The sequence below is a fragment of the Miniopterus schreibersii genome (assembly GCF_964146895.1).
Source record: "Miniopterus schreibersii genome assembly, chromosome: 5".
Lineage (NCBI taxonomy): Eukaryota > Metazoa > Chordata > Mammalia > Chiroptera > Miniopteridae > Miniopterus > Miniopterus schreibersii.
The window spans coordinates 5408503-5430109 of record NC_138106.1 but is presented as its reverse complement, the minus strand read 5'-3'; the positions used below and the strand labels follow the sequence as shown (position 1 = coordinate 5430109).

At 51.8% G+C, this 21607-nt stretch overlaps 1 protein-coding gene across 2 annotated transcripts in view; it reads left to right on the top strand.

The window, feature by feature from the left end:
* Window positions 1-242: 242 nt before the first annotated feature.
* BACE2 (beta-secretase 2) overlaps window positions 243-21607 on the top strand; it is a 52926-nt gene continuing 31561 nt past the window's right edge. Inside the window, exon 1 of one of the 2 annotated variants that reach the window (XM_081138677.1) lies at window positions 243-882. In XM_081138677.1, the coding sequence (XP_080994803.1) occupies window positions 583-882 (300 nt within the window). In that variant the 5' untranslated portion in view covers window positions 243-582. Of the gene's footprint in view, window positions 883-6899; window positions 6973-21607 lie in introns of those variants that run through there. The other variant, XM_081138678.1, reaches the window with a different exon arrangement.

The following is a 21607-nucleotide window of genomic DNA, read 5'->3' as shown; positions in this document are numbered from 1 at the left end:
CCCCGGCGCGGCGCCCTCGCGCGCGGGGCCGGGGTTCGGTTCAGTCCCTCGCTTTCCCTTTAAGGGTTCCCGAAACTTTCCCCCCTGGTATCGGAGGAGCCTCGTCACATCCGTTGGCCGCGGCCGCGGGAGCGCGTTCCGAGGAAGTTCAGGACACGAGTTTCCCGGGGGAAGGGGGCGCGGCCGGCGCGGCCGGGGCGGGCAGGGCGCGCAGGGCGGGCCCCGCGGACGCCGCGCCGCGCTCGGACCTCGGCCGCGGGGGAGGGGCCGGCCTTGCGGGGCGGCCGCCGCCCGCCAGAGGGGGCAGCGGCGACCAACTTGCTCAACTTGGCCGCGCGGGCGGAGGCGGCTCAGGCTCCGGCGCCTCCTCCCGAGCCTCCTCCCGAGCCTCCTCCCGAGCCTCCTCCCGAGCCTCCTCCCGAGCCTCCTCCCGAGCCTCCCCCCGTCCGCCGCCGCCCTCGGCCCCGTGCGCGCCCAGCCCTTCCCCGCAGCCCCGCGCAGCGCCGAGTCCCCGGGTCGCCGAGTCGCCGGACAGGACAGGACGGGCCGGGCCGGGCGCGTTCCCCGGGCCCCGCCGCCGGCATGGGCGCGCTGGCCCGGGCGCTGCTGCTGCCGCTGTTGGCCCACTGGCTCCTGCGCGCAGCCCCGGCGCTGGCCACGGCGCCCTTCACACTGCCCCTTCGGGTGGCCGGAGCCACTAGCCGCGGGGCTGCGCCCACCCCCGGGCCCGGGCCCCCCGCCGAGCCCCGCGCCGATGGCCTGGCCTTCGCCCTCGAGCCCGCCGGGGGCGCGGTCAACTTCTTGGCCATGGTGGACAACCTGGAGGGGGACTCTGGCCGCGGCTACTACTTGGAGGTGCTGATTGGGACCCCCCCGCAGAAGGTAGGTGGCCCGCCCACCAGGACCCGCGCCCCGCCGCCCCTGCCGTTCCCCGGCTGCAGCCGCGGGCTTTCAGGGGGGCTCGTGTTAGCCCCCAGCCGAGCCTCCAGGCGGCTTATCTTGGCAGCAAAGCAGAGTGGGGTGCGGGGTGGAGGGGCGCAGAGCGCGAGCCGGGCCGGAGCGGGGCGCGCGCACCAGGGTCGTGGAGCGGTGGCCGCGCAGCCCGGGGCGCAGCCCAGGAGGGTGTGCACGTGTTTTTTGAACTTGTTCAGTCTCCATTCCTTGTGGCTGGGCAGCGAGGGGGAGACCTGTAACTTCCATCTCCGGGGATTTCCTTCTGGCGGCTACACCCAGTTCCAGCCGGGAGACGGTGCCACGGCCTTGGGCGCGATGCTGTCGTTCCGAGGGAATCGCTTGGTGTTAGTATTTACACCCCCACCCCTTCCCGCGCTGTCCCGGTGCTGAGCAGGCTGGTGGCCGGCGCCCAGCGGCGCAGTCCCCTTGGAAAGGGACCGACCCCGCGCGCCGCGGAAAGCTGCCTGGTCGCGGGTGGGGCGCCCGCCCAGGGAGCCGCGTTCCTCTCGGAGGCGGCACTTCTGCGCCCTCCTGGCGCGTTCAGCCGCCCAGCCCCGCTGCACCAGGCGAGTGTCTGCACACGGGTGTGAAAAGTGTTAAATGCAGTAAAACTGCTGGGAAAACACTAGCTGATCTAGGCTTTCGGGGACCAAGTGGTCTGTCAGTGACAAAATCAAACAGCCTCCGTTTTCTCATTCTCAGAATGATTTTCATTTATTAGCACTTTTTGTAGCAAGAAATAAATGTCCCCAGGCTCAGGAATCTTAAGAAAAACAAAACCCCAGGAATCGATTTGGCCTCCCTCCTCCCTAACCCAAGTGGGATTTGAAGTCAGGTGTTTTGTTTTTTTTTTTATCAGGAGGCACACTGTCTGACAGTACTTTATTTTTACTTCTAACATTGTCATTTGGGTTTTAATTCAGCTATGATTCCCCCATAAATAGAACAGACTCATGACTTTGGTGTAATTCTAATTAAATTATTCAAGACTCTTTTAAGAGGAAAAGCATGCCATGCTAATTCTTTAAAAACACACACACACACACACACACACACACACCCTACTGAATAACTTCTATACTTGTTCTATACTTGTTTAATTTGTTCTTTAAAAAAACCTTCCAAAATGCATTCTGCTCAAAACTTTGATTCTAAATGCCTTTCATCTGAGTGTTGTCCCTGCCGTCTCCAGGGTGGCTGGTGGCTGTGGCTGGAGGGAAGGCAGCTGAGGGAGTGGGAGGGAATCAGCTGGGGAGGCTTAAGTTGACCGCAAGATGTTGATGCTGGTAAGAACCACCACGTGCAAACATGTGCTGGTGGTGAGAGCCGTGTGCATTTCCCTCTCACAAGATCTCACATGATATTGAGGATGGACCTCTTTTTTTCTTCTTTTTTTTAATGTTTTTACTGATTTTTTTTTTTTTGGAGAGAGAGGAAGGGAGAGGGAGAGAGAGAGATAGAAACATCAACCTGAGAGAGTCATTGATCAGCTGCCTCCTGTAGACCACCTACTGGGGATCCATCCCCAAACCCTGAAACCCCGGCATGTGCCCTGACTGGGAATCAAACTGTGACCTCTTGGTTCCTGGGGCACCGCTCAACCACTGAGCCACACCAGCCAGGCTTAGATGGACCTCTTTTGTGTCCTAAAGATAACCTTTGGGAACAGGCTCTAGATGACTCTCCAGTTGGAAAAGGTGTGCCTTGGTGAAACACTCGTGTTTATTTTTGAGTGGGTGGGAATTCTCTCCACTAAAGTCAAGCAGATTTTGGGGGGCTGTGATAAATGGGTCCTGGTACCCATCTCCCTCCAGAGAAGAGGGGAAGGCGAAAAGCCTCAAGAAGAACCAAAAAGTATTGCTCTTGGGTTCTCAAAAACAAACAAAAATCTTTCATAAATAATAGCTATCTTTATTAATTAACCCAATGACCTTCACTTTACAATGAGAAAATTTAAGTTACAGGAATGTACTGAGTATCTAATGCTTATTACGCCTTTTTCTTGGCTAAGGAAGTAGTTCATTCAAGGTTATTTCTCAGTTAAACATTAGCATGTTTCCAGGGAAGGCTGTTTTTAACCATCTAGATTTAACTTTTACATTTGTCAGGAAATGAAATATTCTGTGCCTCCCTCCTGGCCTGTTTTAGTAATAAGCTGCTTTATAGCAAAATCTCTGTGTGTGATTTTCCCAAGTGCCTTCTGCGAACTCTTAGGTGGTAGTGACAAGTGCATTAGGATTCATTGTTTCCCAGTCTCCCCTGAAATGTCTGACCCCCAGCAGGGTGTCTGCAGCAGGTTAGCCGGGCAGCCAGTGGTGGGTGACTTCTGAACTCAGACTGAGTTTTCCTGCTCCCTTCACGACCAAGAGTCATGCATTTATATTCTCCGCGGATTCCCTGAAGCTTCAAACTTGCTTAGGTGGAGAGAAAAGTGGAATTGTAAATTCAAGCGGTAAATAACCAGGAGTTTTTTGAGAAGGAGTAGTCATAATGTGTGAAGGGCTCCCCTCCAGCAGGCACTGTGCCCTGTTGTGTGTGTGTGCTGTCCCCGGGGAGCCTCACAACCACCTATGGTTCTCACCTCCATCTAGGGGATGGGAAGTCTGGAGCTTGGAGAGGTTGAATGACTGGCCCAGGGCAACAGGACAAGTCAGGATAAGAAAGCAGAAGAACCAGAAATTGAATCCAGGAGCCGGATTCTAGAACCCAAGTTCTGAACCACCAAGCACATACCTGCTCCCTCGCCTTACCGCCTCCTGTCTTCTTTTCTTTGCATTTTGGCCTCAAACTACCCTTTCCAGCCAGAGATCCTTGAACCTTACACCCCAAGGTGTTAGGGACTTACCGTGTAACCAAGCCTGGACTTTCCCACACCTGCCAGCCCCCCATCCCTTCCCCTTCCTTCCCCTTCCTTCTGGGCATAATGAATACTTCAGTACAGGTATGCATGGGAGAGAAAGTGAGAGAGAAGATTCAGCAGGAACCAGAGCTCCACCAACTCCACCCCCCACCACGGGAAAACCAACTGTTGGATATGTGCTGGTTGCCCAAATGCTTTAATCAAGAACTGGGGGCCTCTTTTTCTGCCTGACACTCTTAAAGGCATCACAGGCATCGACCAGAAGCCGGGTGAGAGCAGGACCACGTTGGCATGGAGATGAGAGGAGCGCTGGGTGTTTGAGACCATTATGTGACTTCTAACAGCAGAGAACCAGCATCTGCTTGAACCTTGCAGTTTGGTCTTCTTAATAATAATAATGGTGTCCTAAAGTGATTATAATTGCAGCAATTTCCATGGTTAAAAAAAAAAAAGGACTTTCATGCTAACACGGTAAATCCAACTGAAGGTGCTAAAGGCCTGCTGCTATGTGCCTTGTAATGGCTTTAGAAAGGCTTTAGGGGTTTCTGTTGAAAGAGTTCCTGTCATCTCCACTAATATGGGTAAAACAGACAGCAGAATGATTTCCATAGTTCAACGTGTGAATGTAAAAAAAACCCAGAAATTATTTTGGGGACTGGCATTTTAATCATGGTGCATTAGCTTGATTACCACTTAGTACACAGTTTTTGGGGAAGGATTTGGACTGAAAATAAGAACCAAGCCTTTGCAATTTAGGCATTTTATCTTTTTCAGAGGAAGCCATCCAGTGTCCCCAAATTACATTAAGCTCGCTGCCAGCAAGGCTGCAAGCCTTTTTTTGACAAGAAAGTCAAAGCAAGGCAGGGGGCCAGCAAGAAGAGATTTGATAGAACAAACCGAGATGGTAAACAATTAAGGAAAGAAGAACACTGGGGTGTTCTTCTTGACGAGAAAGTCAAAGCTAGAGTGTCCCCAGCGTCTTTGAGTGAAAGGTGGCAGCTTCTGAGCTGGAAAGAACATCAACGGCACTATTAGGAAAGTGCAAAAGGCCGACCCAAGACGTCCGCTCAAATCAGCTCGGAGGGACAGCGTCCGAGAAACCATCCACAACCATAACATTAACAGCCAACCTTTATTTCAGGCGTGTTGCGTGTTGGGCACCATGCTAAGCATTCTAGAAGCACAGGTCACCTCGTTTAATCCTCTCAACAGCCCCTGAAGTATGTACAATTATGTGACTTAATTTTCAACCCCGGAAACCATGACTCAGAGAGGCCAAGTAATTTGTCCGAGGCCACGCAGAGCTGGGTAAGCACTTCGGTCTGCCCAGGTCCACAGTCCGAGCACCACACCACTGCTCCTGCTGTGCACGTGGACTTTGTAAGTGACCACCTTCGTTAGCCGTGAATGACGTAGGTACAGCGGGAAGCATCCTGGACTGATCGCAGGGGCCTGGACGCTGCGGGCAGGTCACCAACCTCCCTGTGTTCTCCCTCCTCATCAGTTAATAATCTTGGAGTTTTTCTTTTCCTGGGGCTGCTGCAATAAATGACCACAAACAAGGTGACTTAATAGAAATGTAATCTCTCACAGTTCCGGACGTCGGAAGTTTAAAATCACGATACGGACAGGGCCCCTCTCCCTCAGAGGGCTCCAGGGAAGGACGCTTCCAGCTCCTGACACTGCCTGTCGCGCCTGCTTTCCTTGGCTCTTAGCTGTATCGCTCCGATCTCTGCCTCTGTCCTCACATGACATTCTCCCCGCTGCGTGTGTGTCTCAGTCACTGCTCTGGGGCCCACCCTGATCCAATCTGACCTTGTCTTGATGACATCTATAAAGACGGTACCAGGGTTTAGGACTTCAACCTGCTTTTTTGGGGGGAACACAATGTAACACACAATTTTGTTCTATGTTTATTGTTCCATGGATTTTTTCTTTCATCTAACCCATCTTAAAAAATATATATATATATTATTGATTTTTAGAGACAGAGGAATGGAGAGGACGAGAGAGAGAGAAACATCGATGTGAGAGGGGAACATCTCTCTCAGCTGCCTCCTGCATGCCCCCTACCAGGAATCAAGCCTGAAACCCGGGCACACGCTCTGACCGGGAATCGAACCACAGCCTCTTGGTACACGGGGGGATGCCCAACCGAGCCACACCCGCCGGGGCTCTAACCCATCTTTTAATTGACAATAACTTTGACCTGGAATTCACATATAATTTTCATCGAAGGTAGCAGCATTGCATTCACATGTAGGCTGTGACAAGATCATGGCCTAGGGGGGACAGTTGGGTGGCAGAGCGAGGGGGAATTTTAGATTCTTTTCTGTATTTCTCTGCTGGCTTCCTCACCAGGATAATTGCCTACAATTTTAAAGAGTTTCTTATCCTGTCGCACTAATTCTGTAACTGCTCGAATTATCACGTGACGTGGGAAAAGCCCACTCTGCTCGCGCAAGTTCAGGTCACTGGCGTCGCCCCGTTTGACCCGGATGCATTGGATGTGAAATACACGCTTCTGCTCACCTCCGTCTTCCCGCCGTGCCCAGCGCTCTCTTGACTCCCGTCCGGTTTCCTTTGCTGTCAGAAGCGGGGCTTAACCTCCTCTGGGCTTCCTGTTTCCTCCTGGAATGATTCCTGACCGCTGCTAACTAAAACCAAAAGGGACAGGTTAAGGCTGGCTGTGGCCTTGGCGGTCCCTCCCCCTTGGCAGGGCCCAGCTGTGCTGGACCTCGGGAGGGGAACCAGAGGCGGGCTTTCCCTTCTGCGAGGTGTCCGGCCGCACGCCGTGGGCTTTGCTTTCTATCTGGACACTGAATGGGGCAAGTCGAGCCCTTGGCCCTGGACTCAGCGTCCACCTGGGCTGAGGGTGGGGCTGGTGGCTGCTGACTCCGGCCCCAGCCCCATGCAGAGTGCAGCAGGAGTGGCGCTGGCTCCCATGTGGCAGTGAGCACGGCAACACTTGTCCCTTCCACCCAAGAGCTCCTTTTACAGCTGACAGTGGGCCTCCTGCGCACACGCGGCTCCAGTGCCATCTGTCTCCGATTCCTCCTCACATCTCTGTGTTCTGCTCGTCCAGCTGGACTCAGTGTTGACACTGGGACTCATTGTCCGCCAGTGACAACAGACATCACCTGGAAAACAGCATGCGGGTGAAGCAGGTGGCTGGCCCACCGTGGCTCCTGTGTCTGCGTGGGGTGCGAGTGGGGGTGTGGGTCCGCATTCTGGGCCGGCTTCCCGGGCTGCGGAGAATTTATGCGCGCTATGCAGCTGGACCGCCTGTCACTTGGCTTGCTTTCGTCCCTTCCTGGCCCAGGTGGACTGTTTGATTTTGTGCCGATTGCAACTCAATAAAAAAAGGTTGCTGTTTTGCTCTTGGAATTGTCAAAGAGGGAGGAACACTCTTACGGTGCTGAAATAGCCACGTTGAGGAAACGAAACTAGCGTGTTTGTGTTAACACTTAGCATCCAGCCCGGACCCCGGGGCGGTGTGTGCAGATTTTTACCATAGGGCACAGTGCATACCTGCACCAGGCTCTGCCGTCGCAGGAAGGTGGGGAGGGTGTCTGGAGAGGGAGCCGCGGGCCCGGGGCCAGCCCCATCGGTCCAGCGAGCGGTAGGGGCAGTGGGAACCTGCTTCCCCTTCACACTGGACTTGAAGTGGCAGAGGGAGAATTCACACCTGGCCTCCTGAGGGACAGCCTCGCGCTCCCTCCAGCCCCTCCCAAGCCCGCGGGTAAGTGGCCTCTTGGCAGCGGGCAGGGATCCACTTCAGTTTGCCAGCTGTGCAAACCCCCTGCCCGAAGCCAGAGAAAACAGCCCACAAGGCGGCCCCCTCAGAAGGCGGAGCTCTGGGGAGACAGGCTGGAAAGTATAGAATCAGAACCTTTTCCTGGTCGCAGGGCGCGAGGGATAACCTGGCCGCACCCTCGGGCAGGGCGAGGGCTGGTTGCTGGAACAGAAGCTGCTGCCTGGCGAAGGTGGGCGAGGCGGACGCCTCAGCCAGGCACCCAGGGCCCTTCCCACCCTTCAGCTGCTCCCAGGAAGTTCCTCAGCTTTTTCCAATCGGACAAGCTATGGGGAGCAGGCAGGACTGTGTGGTTTGCGCTCTCGTTTGGGGGTTAGGCATTGTGGGTGCTGATCCCAGGTCTGCTGCTGCCAGATGCTGGGTGTGGAGCATAAGTTCAATGTCTCGGAGCCTCAGTTTCCTCTCTGTAAATGAGGGGAGTTGACCAGGGGACCTGAGATTCCTTCTAAAGGCTCTAACACTCCACCACGATAATCCATTTAATTTGTGAGAGCTTTTAGTGGCTCTAACTTTCACCAGCTGTGTGCAGGTCAGCCCTCGGGGCTCCGCTCAGGGCAGAACCTGGTTCAGTGCAGGGAGAGGGAAGGTGGACCAGCCCACTACAGTGGCAAAGCCTCATAGAGCTGGTTAGAAATACAGATTCCTGGGACCCTGTCCAGATGTCCTGGGCAAGGCCTGTGGACTTGGCCTGAGAACCTGGTGTCCTCAAGCAGCCCACCGGGCCCCAGCCTTGGACACTATTTGGAGGCTACGACAGAGGCCAGATTCCCCTCTGCTCCTGGCTTTCTGTGCAAAACGGGTATGTTTTCTGGCCTCCTAAGCGCAGTGGTTTGGTTAAATGTCTCCTCTGCCCAGTTGGAAAACCTCTACCTCATGCGGATCGTGTTCCCGAAGCTTCCTCGAGTTGGCAGGTGGAACCTGGGGCGAGTTTTCTTCCGGGAAAGGGCTCTGAAGCCGGGCTGCTCAGTCTCTGTGCTGACGGCATCCTCTCAAATTTCTAGTCTCACGGAGCAATAATTTGTAATTCAATAAACATGCCTTACTAGGGAAACAAAATGGAAAAAAGATGTGCAATAGTTAAGAAGTGCCCCTTCTTAAATATTAGGTTCAGCAGACACCCCCTTTCCCCATTGCAGCGATCTCAGTTTCTGGACTTCCTTTCCTCTCCGGTACCTTGCTGTGGGTTAGGTTCCCTTGTTGCGGACGTGTAAGTGTGCGCATCAGTTCCATTAGCAGAGCGCTCAGGGCTCTATAAGGTATATGAGGGGCAGGACAAGGGAGAAGTTGTTACAAATGGTCCCAGTAACAAATTTGTTGGGTCTCCACCCTTTGGTGGGTCAGTGGTTATTTTTGCTGGAGCAAGCAGGAAATGTGATAGTGATGGGTTCTGGGCTCCCCAGCCCTATCGAGAGGGGCTGGGACGAGAGCTTTACCCCAGGGGTGCAAATGGTCTAATTCAGTGGTTCTCAACCCAGGAAAGTGTGCCCTTCAGGGGACGTGGCACACTCTGGAGACAATTTTAGTGATTGTAACTTGGGTGATACTACTGGCATCTAGTGGATGGAAGCCAGGGATGCTGCTCAGCGTCCTACAGTGCACAGGACACCTGGCGTGCGCGCTCACACACAAACACACAAATGTTGAAGGAGTTAGACAGCCATGAGCAGAGCAAGGACCATGGGCCAGGTACAGAAACTCACCAGGGCAGAAAGCTTGGGTGTCTAGCAATGGGCAAAACTGAGCAAACAAGGGCCTGGCCCCCAGGCTGGCCTTTCCTCCCCTAGCATATCACTGGTCATGTAATTTGGACCCCCTGACCTTTCCTCCCTGGAGATAATATCTAGGCCTCAGTTGTATTTCAACTCCAGACCCAGAAAAGCAGCAAAACCAGACAGGTGACTCCATGGCTGCCTCAGGACCAGCTGCTTTGACTAATGACTCCCTGCCCTGGTGCTGACCAATCAGTGGAGACCAGGACCCTGAAAGAGCACACCTGGAAAGCTCACGAATATTCTATTGAGACCCTTCCCTGAGGCCTCCCCTAACATTCCCACCTGCCAGAGAGATCAATACCCTCAAACAAAGGACCCAGTTCCCACTCTCCCTTAGGGGAGCACGGCCGGGCCATTCTCTTTCCTCTAAAGGGCTCCATGAGACTTGCAACCAGGGGAACAATGGGCAGTGGCAGCTCGTTCTGGGCTGACCCCCTGAACCGGTCTCCAAGGCCCCCTTTTCTTTGACTTCCCAGCGAGCCAGAGCAGCCCAGCCCAGGCTCTCCTATAGCTTCTTCTGTGCACCTCCTTTATGTCACTGTCCTAAGTATGTTTTTGCTGCTGCCAATAAATTTTTGCTTGCTTTTCCCCTCTTTGTCTCTTGATTGAAATCTTTCCTTCAAGGAGACAAGAACCAAGGTCTTGTCATCTCACTGGCAACACAACTACCTGCCCCCAAATGTCAACAGCACCAAGGGTGAAAAGTCCTAGTAACTCAACACACCAACTGGGCTGGCCTGGGAGCAGCTGCCCAGGGCAGGGAGGGAAGCTGTCTATCCGAAGCATTTGCCGTGCGCACAGTGGGAGTGGCGGCGCCTGGCCACCTGTTCATCCCCACCCCTCTCTCTCTAGTCCAGCCCTGTCCTAACATCACAGTCTTCTTGCCAGATACAGCAAGGCCCATCGGAGAGTTAAAAATCCCTTCTGACTGGAGCGATTGGGGATTAAAGAGAAGGAAGGATTTTGAACCAGACTCAAAGAATGAGCATGCTTTCATTCCTTCAGCGTATTTATTAAGCACCGACGGTATGCCAGGCCCTGCTCTAAGCCCTGGGAGGCAGCCGTCAACTAGGCACAGATGTTCCTTGCTTTTATAGGACCTCCGTGCTTGCGGGGAAGGCAGACTGTGAGAAGGTACAGAATTTTAGATAAGGGCTATGAAGACAATACAACCTGGCGATGAGTATGGAGTTAAAAAAAAAAAAAAAAGACTGCTTTAGAAAGGTCCACCAAAGAAGACCTTTCTGGGGAGGTGCAGTTTGGGCTATGAGAGCAGAAGAGAGGCTAACATTTGAGGAATAAAAAAATGAATACTCGCCCTGGTTGGCACGAATCAGCGGTTGAGCATCAACCTAGAACCCGGGAGATCGCAGTTCGATTCCCGGTCAGGGCACGATCCCCAGGAGGGGGCATGTGGGAGGCAGCCGATCAATGAGTCTCATCATTGATGCTTCTATCTCTCTCTCCCTCTCCCTTCCTTTCTTGAAATCAATTAAAAATATATAATTTTTAAAAATGACTATTTGCCCTGGCCAGCGTGGCTCAGTTGGTTAGGCATCATCTCATGCACCAAAAAGGGGCTGGTTTGATTCCCAGTCAGGGCACATGCCCCATAGGGGACATGCAGGAAGTAGCTGATCAATATTTCTCTCTCATCAGTGAGTCTCCCTCTCCCTTCTTTTCTCTCTAAAAAAATCAATTAAAATATTTAAAAAGAAAAAAAAATGAATACCTTCTACCACTGAATGTATTTGCGAATGTCATTTCAGCCCAGGAACCACAAAACAGTTTTAAAACTCCTTCAAAACCCTCCCTAAAGTGATCTGGAATCAAGCTCCCGGAGCCTCTGAGCCAGGCTGGGCCAGGCATCTCTTTGCTGTGTGTACTTTGAACTGTTTTCTAAAGGAGGAGATTGGATGCGTAGGCACTAAGCAAGACAGAATGTTTGGACGACACTCCAACCAACTGAGCCACTCTGCTGGGCACAGGCCTACTGCCTGTGACTGCTCCCCGCCTCCCTGGCAAAGCTGAGTAGCTGAGACAGATGCCATATCCCTGAAGCCTAACTTATTCACTGCCTGGCTCTCTACAGAAGATGTTTGCCAACCCCTGGGCTAGACTGTCAGGTGCCAGAGATGAGGAGGGAGCATAAGTGGCCGACTGGCCAGCAGCAGCAGTCTTGCCCACATCAGGAAGCTGCAGGCGGGTGTTCTCCCTGGTGGGAATAGGGGAGATGGAGATAGTGGCTCTGAGGAGCCCACTGCAAACCCCACAAAAGGAAGGTTGAGCATGTAGACATCAGCCATACCCAGAACGTAACAACCATGAATGATCCAGTAAGAATGATCCTCCCCCTACTGCTCCTTCCGTCCTGGAGAAATCAGAGACATGGTCATGAGCAAGGTGGGGACAGAGAAACGAGTCCCCCCCCCCACTCCCCCTCTTCCCTTCAGTGGGTCTCTGAACCCAAGACAAGCCCATGATATTGGATGCCAGATAGCAGTGTTGGTGTTACATAGGATTGGACTTAAATACCTAAAAATAAATGTATCACCACAAAGCTATTGGAAAGATACCAGCTTTGCCCGAGATTTCATTCAAGGGTGGAGAAGAAACATGCACACAGCTCGTTTGAAGGCAGGTCTATTAAAACGCTAGGTCATCATGCAGACCCTGCAGAGGGAGGTTTGGAAATGTCTGGCCAGTTTCCATATGCATTTATCCTTTGACTCAGAAATCCACTTCCAGGAGTTTGCACAAAAGTTGGGTTGAGGAAAAATGTGAAAAGCAATTCACAAGCCTATTCGCTGTAACAGTACTTGCACTGCTATAGCAAATGAGTGTAGCCACCCGAGGGTTCATCTAAAAGGGACTGGCTGATGGAGCGTGGGCCATACACCATGGAGCCGATGCAGTCGGAATGAATGAGGAGCTAGGTGGAGGAGAGAGTGGATTAATGTCTCTGTTCACCTGGAAAGCACCTTGCTCGGGAGACGGTCCAGGACAAAGGTCTCCAAGGTGGGGTGATTTTGCAGCTCAGTGAGCATGACCTCTGTTCCCTCATCTGCTCCTTTGCTCCTGGCCTGTTGCATCTATTTCCAGACTTCAGGACTTGATTGATCTGGCATGTTTTAAAAAGCAAGACCTCTGCAGATGAGTTGCATGCTTTTACTACCCAGAAAGCCGCCGTCCCCGAGTGGCTGACTCTCATGGTGATCACAATGGGCTGGCAGAGGCATGCGACTTAGTAGATATTGAAAAAAATAATAAACACAATTAAAATGTGTCCCTTTGAGTTGATATTTTCACACCGAGTTAGAAACTGCTTTTCAAAGGAAAATCCAGCTATGGAGAGAGTCTTTGGAATATATGTATAAATGTTTCCATCATTTTTTGATTTTCTACTACCAGGGATGATAGAAGTTGGCTGCCTACAAAAACGCTTTGAACTTTTTTTTTTAATTAAATTTTTTTTTTTTTTTTAATTTTAGAGAGAGAGGAAGGGAGAGTGTTAGAGAGGTAGAAACACTGATGAAAGAGAGTCATTGATCGGCTGCCTCCTGCACCCCCCCTACTGGGGATCAAGCCCACAATCCCGGCATGTGCCCTGACCGGGAATTAAATCCTGACATCTTGGTTCATGGATCGATGCTCAACCACGATCCAAAAAACACTTTGAACTTTGAACCTGCAAACAGAATGTATGATCTGTGTAAAAATCTTCCAAACAGTTTCAGTTCTTTAAGAAAAAACAAACTAGAGATAAGTAGTACCTCCTGGTTGGTTTGGTAGAGCTACTGATGGACGTTAGGGAACACGAGGATTTTACCACTCACTATCCCCATTTTACAGGCGAGGAAACTGAGGCACAGGCAGCTACATTGCTGAGGCAACACGACTCATGAGGGCAGAGCAGGGTTTGAAAATGGGTGGGCTGGCCCCCGACTGTGCTCTGCGTCACTGTGCCCCACTGCCTGCTGGCACATAAGCTATAGGTGTGCACGTGGGAAGCGGGTGGGTGCCTGAGGCTCCTCCGCCTTCCTGCTGCGGGTCCTGCCCATGGGGGAGGGCCTGGCAGGAGGCATCAAATCTAGGTGCCAGGTGACAGGGCACACCCAGGGGACTTGATGAGTAGGGACCCTTCTGTCCCTGTCAGGGCGGCTAGCTCCCTGGAACTGTATGGCTCAGCTTCCTTTTCTCCTGGCTTTGGATCGGCCCATTAGGACAAGAGAGAAGCCCGTATACGAGGCCCATCACCTTCCCTTCGGGTTGGCATGGCTGCATTCCCTCCACAGCGGCAGCTTCCGACGGCAGGCCCCTTCCCAGCTCTGCCTCCTGACCTGCCCCTTCGAGCCAGGGAGGGAGAGTTCCTTCAGGGGGCTGCTGTGGGGGCTCTGAGCACCTTAGCCTGTGCCCATCCCTACCCTGCCCACACCCCCTGGGGAGCCCTCCATCAACCCTTCTCCCGTGAGCCCTGGGGTGGAACTCCCCTGCTGGGCTCTGCTTCACTCAGCTGCTGATAATGACAGTGAGAGCAAAGCCTGGTTTAGTTTATGGGTCCGTCCAGATCTGTTAATTCAGGCCGCAGTTTACCTTTGTTGGCGTGTAGCGAATGTACTGAGCTGCGGAAGGTCAGGGAAACAGAGAAGCCAGGGTCTAATCCTATCTGCCTGGTGACCGTATGAAAAGAGATGACAGAAGGAGAGACACCAGGTGTGTGCACGCACAGAGGGACTATCACGCCGAGAGGCAGCAGGAGGGCAATGTCCGCAAGCCAAGGGGAGGCCCCAGGAAAAAACACCCTGCTGGCATATCAGACTGTGCAAACGGAATTTCTCTTGTTGAAGCCACTTAGGTCTGTGGTATTTTGTCAGGTCACCCCAAGCAAACTAATACACCCCGCTGACATCCCAGCCCGATTGCCCCAGCCCCTGACCGGTGGGCCCTAATGCACACGGCCCCTCCAGCTCTGCCTCCACCCCCCACTCATCCCAGGGGGCAGTGGCCCAGGTCCCCACCCCTCCTGTTCCATTGGCCTTCACCGGACCGTTTTGTGTTGGCGGGAATGAGCAGGGAGGCCCCCTGGGATGGAACTGTGCCTATGCTATGATGGCCCCCGGCTGATTTTCTAGATCATGAAGCCTATTTGTCTTACTGAACCTTCTGGTCTTCAATAAATGGACGTTCCTCTGACCGAGGCCTGCTGGCCCTCGCGGTGCACCTGCTCCCATCACACTGCAGGCAGACGGGAGAGACGCCCGTTTAACAGAGTTAAGTTTGTTTTTCACAAATCAAGACACATCCACTTGGGGCAAAATTGTGACATTCAGGTGACCCAGAAAATCACGGCTGCTTTTATAGCCAGTTCTCCGGAGGCGGAGACTCTCTCACTGTCTGCCCTTCTGAGCTCTTGGAACAGAGAGGATTGAAACGTTCCCTACAGAACTCGGCACTTAAGAGGCTGTCAGCTGTGACTCTCAGAGTCTCGTCTCCTCTTGGCCCCTCGCTGTCCTCCAACCCTGCAGCCGTCCGGGGAGAGGGCATTTCAGATCGAGCAGCCGCTCGCATCTCCACTCTGTCCCGAACGCAGGGGTGTGGCAGGTGCGAGGTGGGGGCACAGTGACACCCTGCAGTGAGGCTGAGACACCCTCCCTGGGACCCCGAGTTCAGGAAATTAAGTGCTGAATTTTTCCGCCGGAGTCTGCACTTACGCTCATTTCTGAGGGAAATCTGTGTCGCCCGGGGAGGAGATCATTTGAGTTTATTGGGGCAGTTTCCAAGCTTAATCAAACGAGCAAGCCCAGCAGAGCTTAGAATCATTGTCAGTGACTAAAACTTGATTGTTTGACAACTTTCTTTGGCTGCTACCTGTCAGAGGCTCTGATTGGATGGGGCTGGTGGATTGGGCTAAAAGATCTTTACCAAGGGCAGACCCCATCTCGGCCCCATGTTGGTTTTTATATTGTTTCTAATGTTTTAGGGAATCATGAAATCATAGAATATGATTTTTACTGAGAATCCTTTTCACGGGTCTTTGCTCTAAGTGGGCAGGCGTGGCCGCAATCCGGTGTTTGCTGTGCATGCCACGGCCTGGGTACTGTCTAGTTGACATGTATGGAAGTTGAGATAAGGTGTTTGATCAGTGGATTGTTGGAAGGTGACATGAGGCTCGATAGTGATGTTAAATGGACCCTGAGAAGCTACCATGATGGGGAAGGGGCAGGAAGACTTTGCCAAGGTTAATATGTTACTTTCCCCCCCACACCTAGTCTTAGTTTATCTCATCTCTAGAATGTTCTGGAATATTTCCGTGTTCTATACCGTAATTAGGAAAAGATCTGTATTTTGCTGGCATGGAAGCCAAAGAAAGATGCATCTGTCATTTCTCCTCTGGGTTAACGTTCTTTCAAAATAACTGGACACCATAAAAACGTGGAAACTAATGCAGATTTAAGGTCTTTCCTGAAAGGAATTTACTTGGATGGCCTTTAAAAAATCTTTTTAGCACAGAACAATATCTGGAATTGCTATATGCCTATTAAGAGGCTGCTTTTTCCTCTGTGGGTTTAACAAGGGAGACTATCAAAGCCTTTTACAAACCACATTGAAAGAGCCTGGTCCTTAAATGGCTGGCCTGAAAGTAGCACAGGGCAGCAAACCGGAAAACAGTGGCCTTTCTGGGTTCCAAGTCCAAGTGTGTGGGCTGGTCAGAGCAGCAGACACGGAGAGTATGAAGAATGTTTTAGATTTTAAGAAGGTGGGGTCACAGTGCTCCAAATGGAGCTGAATATGCGGAATCCTGGGTTACCCATCGTTACCACTCACGTGCTCGTGGACACTCATCAGTGTAGCTGGGAGGTGTCTGTACCTTGTGACACCTGGGACATAAGACACATTTTCTGCTTTCAAAGCACTTAATGATGGTCAATATTGTACATGTATTTTTTTAAATATGGTTTTTATTGATTTTATAGAGAAAGGGAGGGAGAGGGAGAGAGAGAGAGAAACATTGATCAGCTGCCTCCCGCACTCCCCCTCATTGGGGATTGAACCCACAACCTAGGCATGTGCCCCAACTGGGAATTGAACCAGCGACCTTTTGGTGCACAGGATGACACTCAGCCAGCTGAGCCACACCAGCCAGGCCAAACATATATTTTCATAGAATGAACTCTGAGGGGCTCACCCAGCAGTGCCCCTTGGTGGGTGAGTTTTAAATACAGCACTGTCATTATTTAGCCCTCTGTATGCACAGCTCGAAATAAGAGTGTGTGATTGGCAGTCCATCTACCTATTAGGAAACGTGCTTTTCTAATCCTTGTTTTACACAATATTAAAATTGGTGACAGTGCCTTGACACACATAATAAACACAGGAAATTTGGTGTGTGTGTGTATGGAGAGGGCTGAGAAGTTAAACTTTTAAATCGGTGGATAAACCTCAGATGAATCATCTCCAGTCACCTGCACTCTGTGCCTCACCAGTCCTTTAGTCAGCTCAACAGACTGAAAACCTATAAAAGAGGAGCCTGGTCTTTCGTCCGAACGTTAGGCGGTGAATTCTGTAAGGGGCACTGTATCTTCATCCCCATTGCCCAAGCATGTGGGAGCTGCTCACTAAATATTGATTGATAAAAATTCCTCCCGGAAGACCTGAGTCAGGATTTCAAAGAGATATCTGTACGCCTGTGTTCAAGCAGCGTTATTCACAATAGCCAAAAGGTGCAAGCAACCCAGGTGTCCATTGATGGATGAGTGAATTTTTTAAATGTGGCCTAAGCGTACAAATGGATTATTACTCGGCCTTAGAAAGGGAGGGCATTCTGACCTCTGCTACGGCACGGATAAGCTCAGGAAAATAAGCCAGTCACCCATTAGGTTCATAGAGTAGTCAGTCAATTCATAGAGTCAGAAAGTAGACTGGTGGGTGCCACGCGCTGGGGAGGAGGGGATAAGAGGTTGTTTAATGGGGATAGTTGCAGTTTTACAAGATGAAAAGAGTCCAGGAGATGGATGGTGGCCGTCACACAACAGTGTGAATGGACCTAACACCATTTAACTGTGCACTTAAAAATGGTTCAGATGGTAAATTTTATGTTATGTGTATTTTACCACAATTTAAAAAAATGAATCTTAATACCTAGACTAATAGTAAGGAGTGGAATGTTGATTCTCAAACTTAATTTGTTCGGGAAGGCTGTTCGAGAAGTGACTTGTTAGAAACCTAGTCATTAGAATTGAATTAATCCATTCCAGACCCCAAAAGCAAAAAAACATGAAAATATTCTCCGCACAATTTCCTGAGATGTTAACAGCCTGAGGTTTCGCGGTAAACGGACTCACACCGGTGCATTCTCTCCTTTGTCACCTGAGAGCCTGGTGACTGATCACACAGGTATCAGCATGAAAGAGTTTTCGGTCAAGGGCCAAAGGTTTGTTCGACAACTGAGACATTTTTCTGTGAACAACTTGGTGGAGAACCGAATTGTTCTAGTGGCAGACATTTGAGAACGAAGGTTTGACTATAATAGTAACTAGAAAATCATGCCTGTTGTCACAAGTGTATATCCCTTATCTTTCTCTTTTATTTTTTGAACATTTATTAAAAACTGACGCTATCTGAATGTTGGGGACCGGGGTGAAGTTAATCCCGTGTTTTTAAACGAAAATTCAAGTCTGAAATGGCTTTTTTTAGGCCAAAGTCCCTTCCAAAGTTGTCTTCAGAGTGAAGACATTGCACCTTTGATGAGGATCTTTTTAAACTCCTTTGAGAAATGTGCCAAAAGCTCTGGCTGGTGTGGCTCAGTGGGTTGGGCGTTGTCCCAGGCACCAAAAGGTTGCCAGTTTGATTCCTGGTCAGGGCACGTGCCCAGGTGTCAGGCTTGATCCCTGGTAGGAGGTGTGCAGGAGGCAGCCGATTGATGCTTCTCACATTAATGTTTCTCCCTCTCCCTCCCCCTCCCTCTCACTCTAAAAATCAATAATAATAAAAATTTTTAAAAAGAAAATAAAATTTGCAGAAAGAGCTGATTTTTAGCTAAAATGACATTTTCTAAAATCCCTGAAAAGGTGCACGAAAAGGTGTGAAGGGTTTTAGGGAGTGGTTTTAGTTGCCTTTTTGGGGAAGAAGAGACTAGCTTGCCCTCTGGTAATAGAGGTTTCCCTACTTGTCCCCTTCCCCACCCCCCATAACCCCCAACATACGGGGACAAACCTGCTTCTGCCCTTTTTCCTAGGGCTCCCTGAGAAGCAGTTCAGTATGAACGTGGGAAGAAAGGATCATTATTTTTACGGGCATCAGTGAACTGGCATCCAGCCTTGTGACTCTCACTCATGACTATTTAAATATCCACCCTCGTTCCTCAATCAATGGGGTGGCACCCCGCCAGCAGATACATTGTGTAACCTCAGAGGCCGAGGGAGACGCCCGGGTGCCTGACATGCTCCGTAGAAAGGGGGCCCCATGCTCTTCTCTGCCTCCCAGCCCTGTCCCGAGTTTGCCTACAGAGAGGGGAGGGACTGGTCAAGCAGACGGAAGCATCCGGTCCCCTGTCCCTGGGTATCCTCTTGCAAACAAACAAGCACCTTCCAACTTCCAGCTCTGAGTTCCAGGAGCTTGGCTGACATGAGGCTACTCAATGCATCTCCCCTCTTAGTCCTGCTGGGCTTCCCAGCCCAAGAGGCAGAGGACCAGGCACTGGATGTGGTGATCCCTGAAGATGATGTCACCATGCGCAGCCACCGTGGCGAATGAGACGCCCCCTTCAGGTGTGACACCGGCTGCTCCGTGAGGTCGAGCTCAGTGGTGAATCGGCGCCCGGTTCTGGCCCTGGATCTGCCAGTCCCTGGCCCAGGGGCAGCCCTGGACACGCGATCACACCCCTGGGAGCTGCATGTGGATGTTGTCTCTGAGTCTCAGCAGCCAGAAAGGACAGCAGGAGCCTTTGAGTATTAAGTGAACAAGCAAGGCGGGGTCAACTCTCACACGTCGGGATGAGACCAAGAGCTGGAAACCCACAGATAGCTTCATCGGGGCGGTGGGTTTAGAGGATGATTTTCTCTTCTTTGAGGCTCTGGGATTGGAAGACTCCGGACTCACTAGAATCCTGGAAGGGCATTGGACCCTCAGAACCTGGCCAGAGAGCTCAAACTAACTGGACTCAAGTCTCTTGGGACAGGATGGCCTCAGTGACGTTTGGGTGCCATTCACACATTCTTCAACCTTTACTGAGCACTTACTGTGTGCCCAGCACTGTGCTCAGAGCTCACAACACGGAGCCACTGGGGTGATCCAGGCATAGCACGGGGGGAGAGGAACCCGAGCAGCTTCTGGAAGATTCCAGAGGTGGAAGAGACAGGACACACAGATGCATGGAGGCCAAGGCAGAGAGAAAGGGAATGGAGGAGCTTGGGCACCCAGGGGACAGAGTGGCCACTGACCACGGTGGGGAGGAAAAGGCTGGCAGAGTGAAAACAGTATGGGTGGCTCTGGGATTAGAGCCTTCCTGAAAGCCGAGTGCGGGCACTGCCCACCCATGGGTCACTGCCAGCTTTTCAGCGCATGGTAACATCTATCTTGGCATCACCTGCTGCAAGACCAGCCACTGTGCACCGGACAGACTGCTAAATACACCATCAGGTCTGCGGCTTATGTGAGCCACTCCTGACCTGCGTGTGGCCTGGCTGCGAGGCAGACCCGGGGAGGTCTGTGGGTGATGCGATGCAGGTCGTATGGGCACAGTGATGGGAGATATCAGCCCTGTAACAAGAGCACAAAGTCATCCCACCTCGCTGCAGAATGAAAACACCCCGGTGTGCCAGGCACTGTCCCTCTGCGTCACACTTAGCCCATGTGCTCCTCAGAGCAACACTCTCCATGACCCCACTCAACTGAGGGGGGTGCCGAGGCTCAGAGATGGTGTGCAACTTACCTGATGTCCCACAGCCAGTAGAGGCTAAGCCAGGGGTCGGATCTGGGTGCATGATGGAACCACAGGTGGAAAATGACCTCAAACCAGCATCCTAAGAATGGACAGTCTTCACCCGCTGTGGGTGTGTGATAAAATCTCGCCACCATACCCTTCCTACTCTTCCTGACAAGGAGGGGTGGTTCAGAAAGTTTCAGGACTCTGGGAGCACCCCTGATTCCAGTAACTGCCCCACCACCCCGGGAACAGGTTTCAGCTGCAGACAGTGGCAGCTCCCACGTCCAATCGGATTCTGATCTGGGGATGACTTTTGGGCTCTTCTAACAGGGACCCCACACCACCCCTCCCACATCCAGATCCTGCTCTCTCAGCCTCAGCCTCCACAGCCCGTCTTAACCTGCCAGGCCCTAAACATTCCTTGGAAAGCTGTGACCACGTCTGGAACCAGCCAAGCATGGGCCCCTCCCCTCCGCACCATGCACTTGGCAGCTGTGGTTTTCCCAGAAGGAGCCAAGGAATCCGCATGACTCTTGGCATGTGTTTTTCTAGTTGGGCCCATGGTGCAATAGTGGAGGCACAAGCACGAATGTGCATGCACACACACACGCGGGCACACACACGCACACACACGCAGAGCCTGAATAAACTGTGCGATCCAGCTCCTCTTAGCGAATCAACATCTGGTTGCGTTAAGTGGAGCCCTTTGGAAACGGTTTCACCCCTTCTTTATAAAAACAACCTTAATTTTAGATTGTGGAGAAATGATGCGTGGCAATTATTTTTGCTTTCTCCAACAAGATGCGTTTAAGCGGATGAGCTCCATTCCTAGGCCTGAAGCGCTGAAAGAGCCTGATTAGCAGAATCGGCGCCGACAATCACGTGTAATAACTGTGGGCAAACAGCCCGCGTGGCTGGGCCGGAAAGGACGCCGCCACGGGTTTGCTCGCTGGCAGACGCCGGCAGATGGGCTGCTAATGTAATTAGGAATCGTTGTGTTAAATGAGCCATTATTTAAATTATCTGCTAATTTTCCTATTAACCTGCTGAAAAAGAGACAGTGATATCTGAGAAATCTCGGGCTGCCTATCGCCAACTAGACTCATAGCCCAGTTCTTTCCTTAAATGCAACATTTTACCTTATTGGCGCGATTAGCAAATGGCTTTCTGAATGGTTATTGGGATGCATCAGCAGAAGGTTGAGAGGGGCAGGGGGAGGCCTGCGCAGCCCGCGGTAGGTTTCAGCAGGCGGTCGACTGCGCTGTGGTAGACAGTTCTGAGCC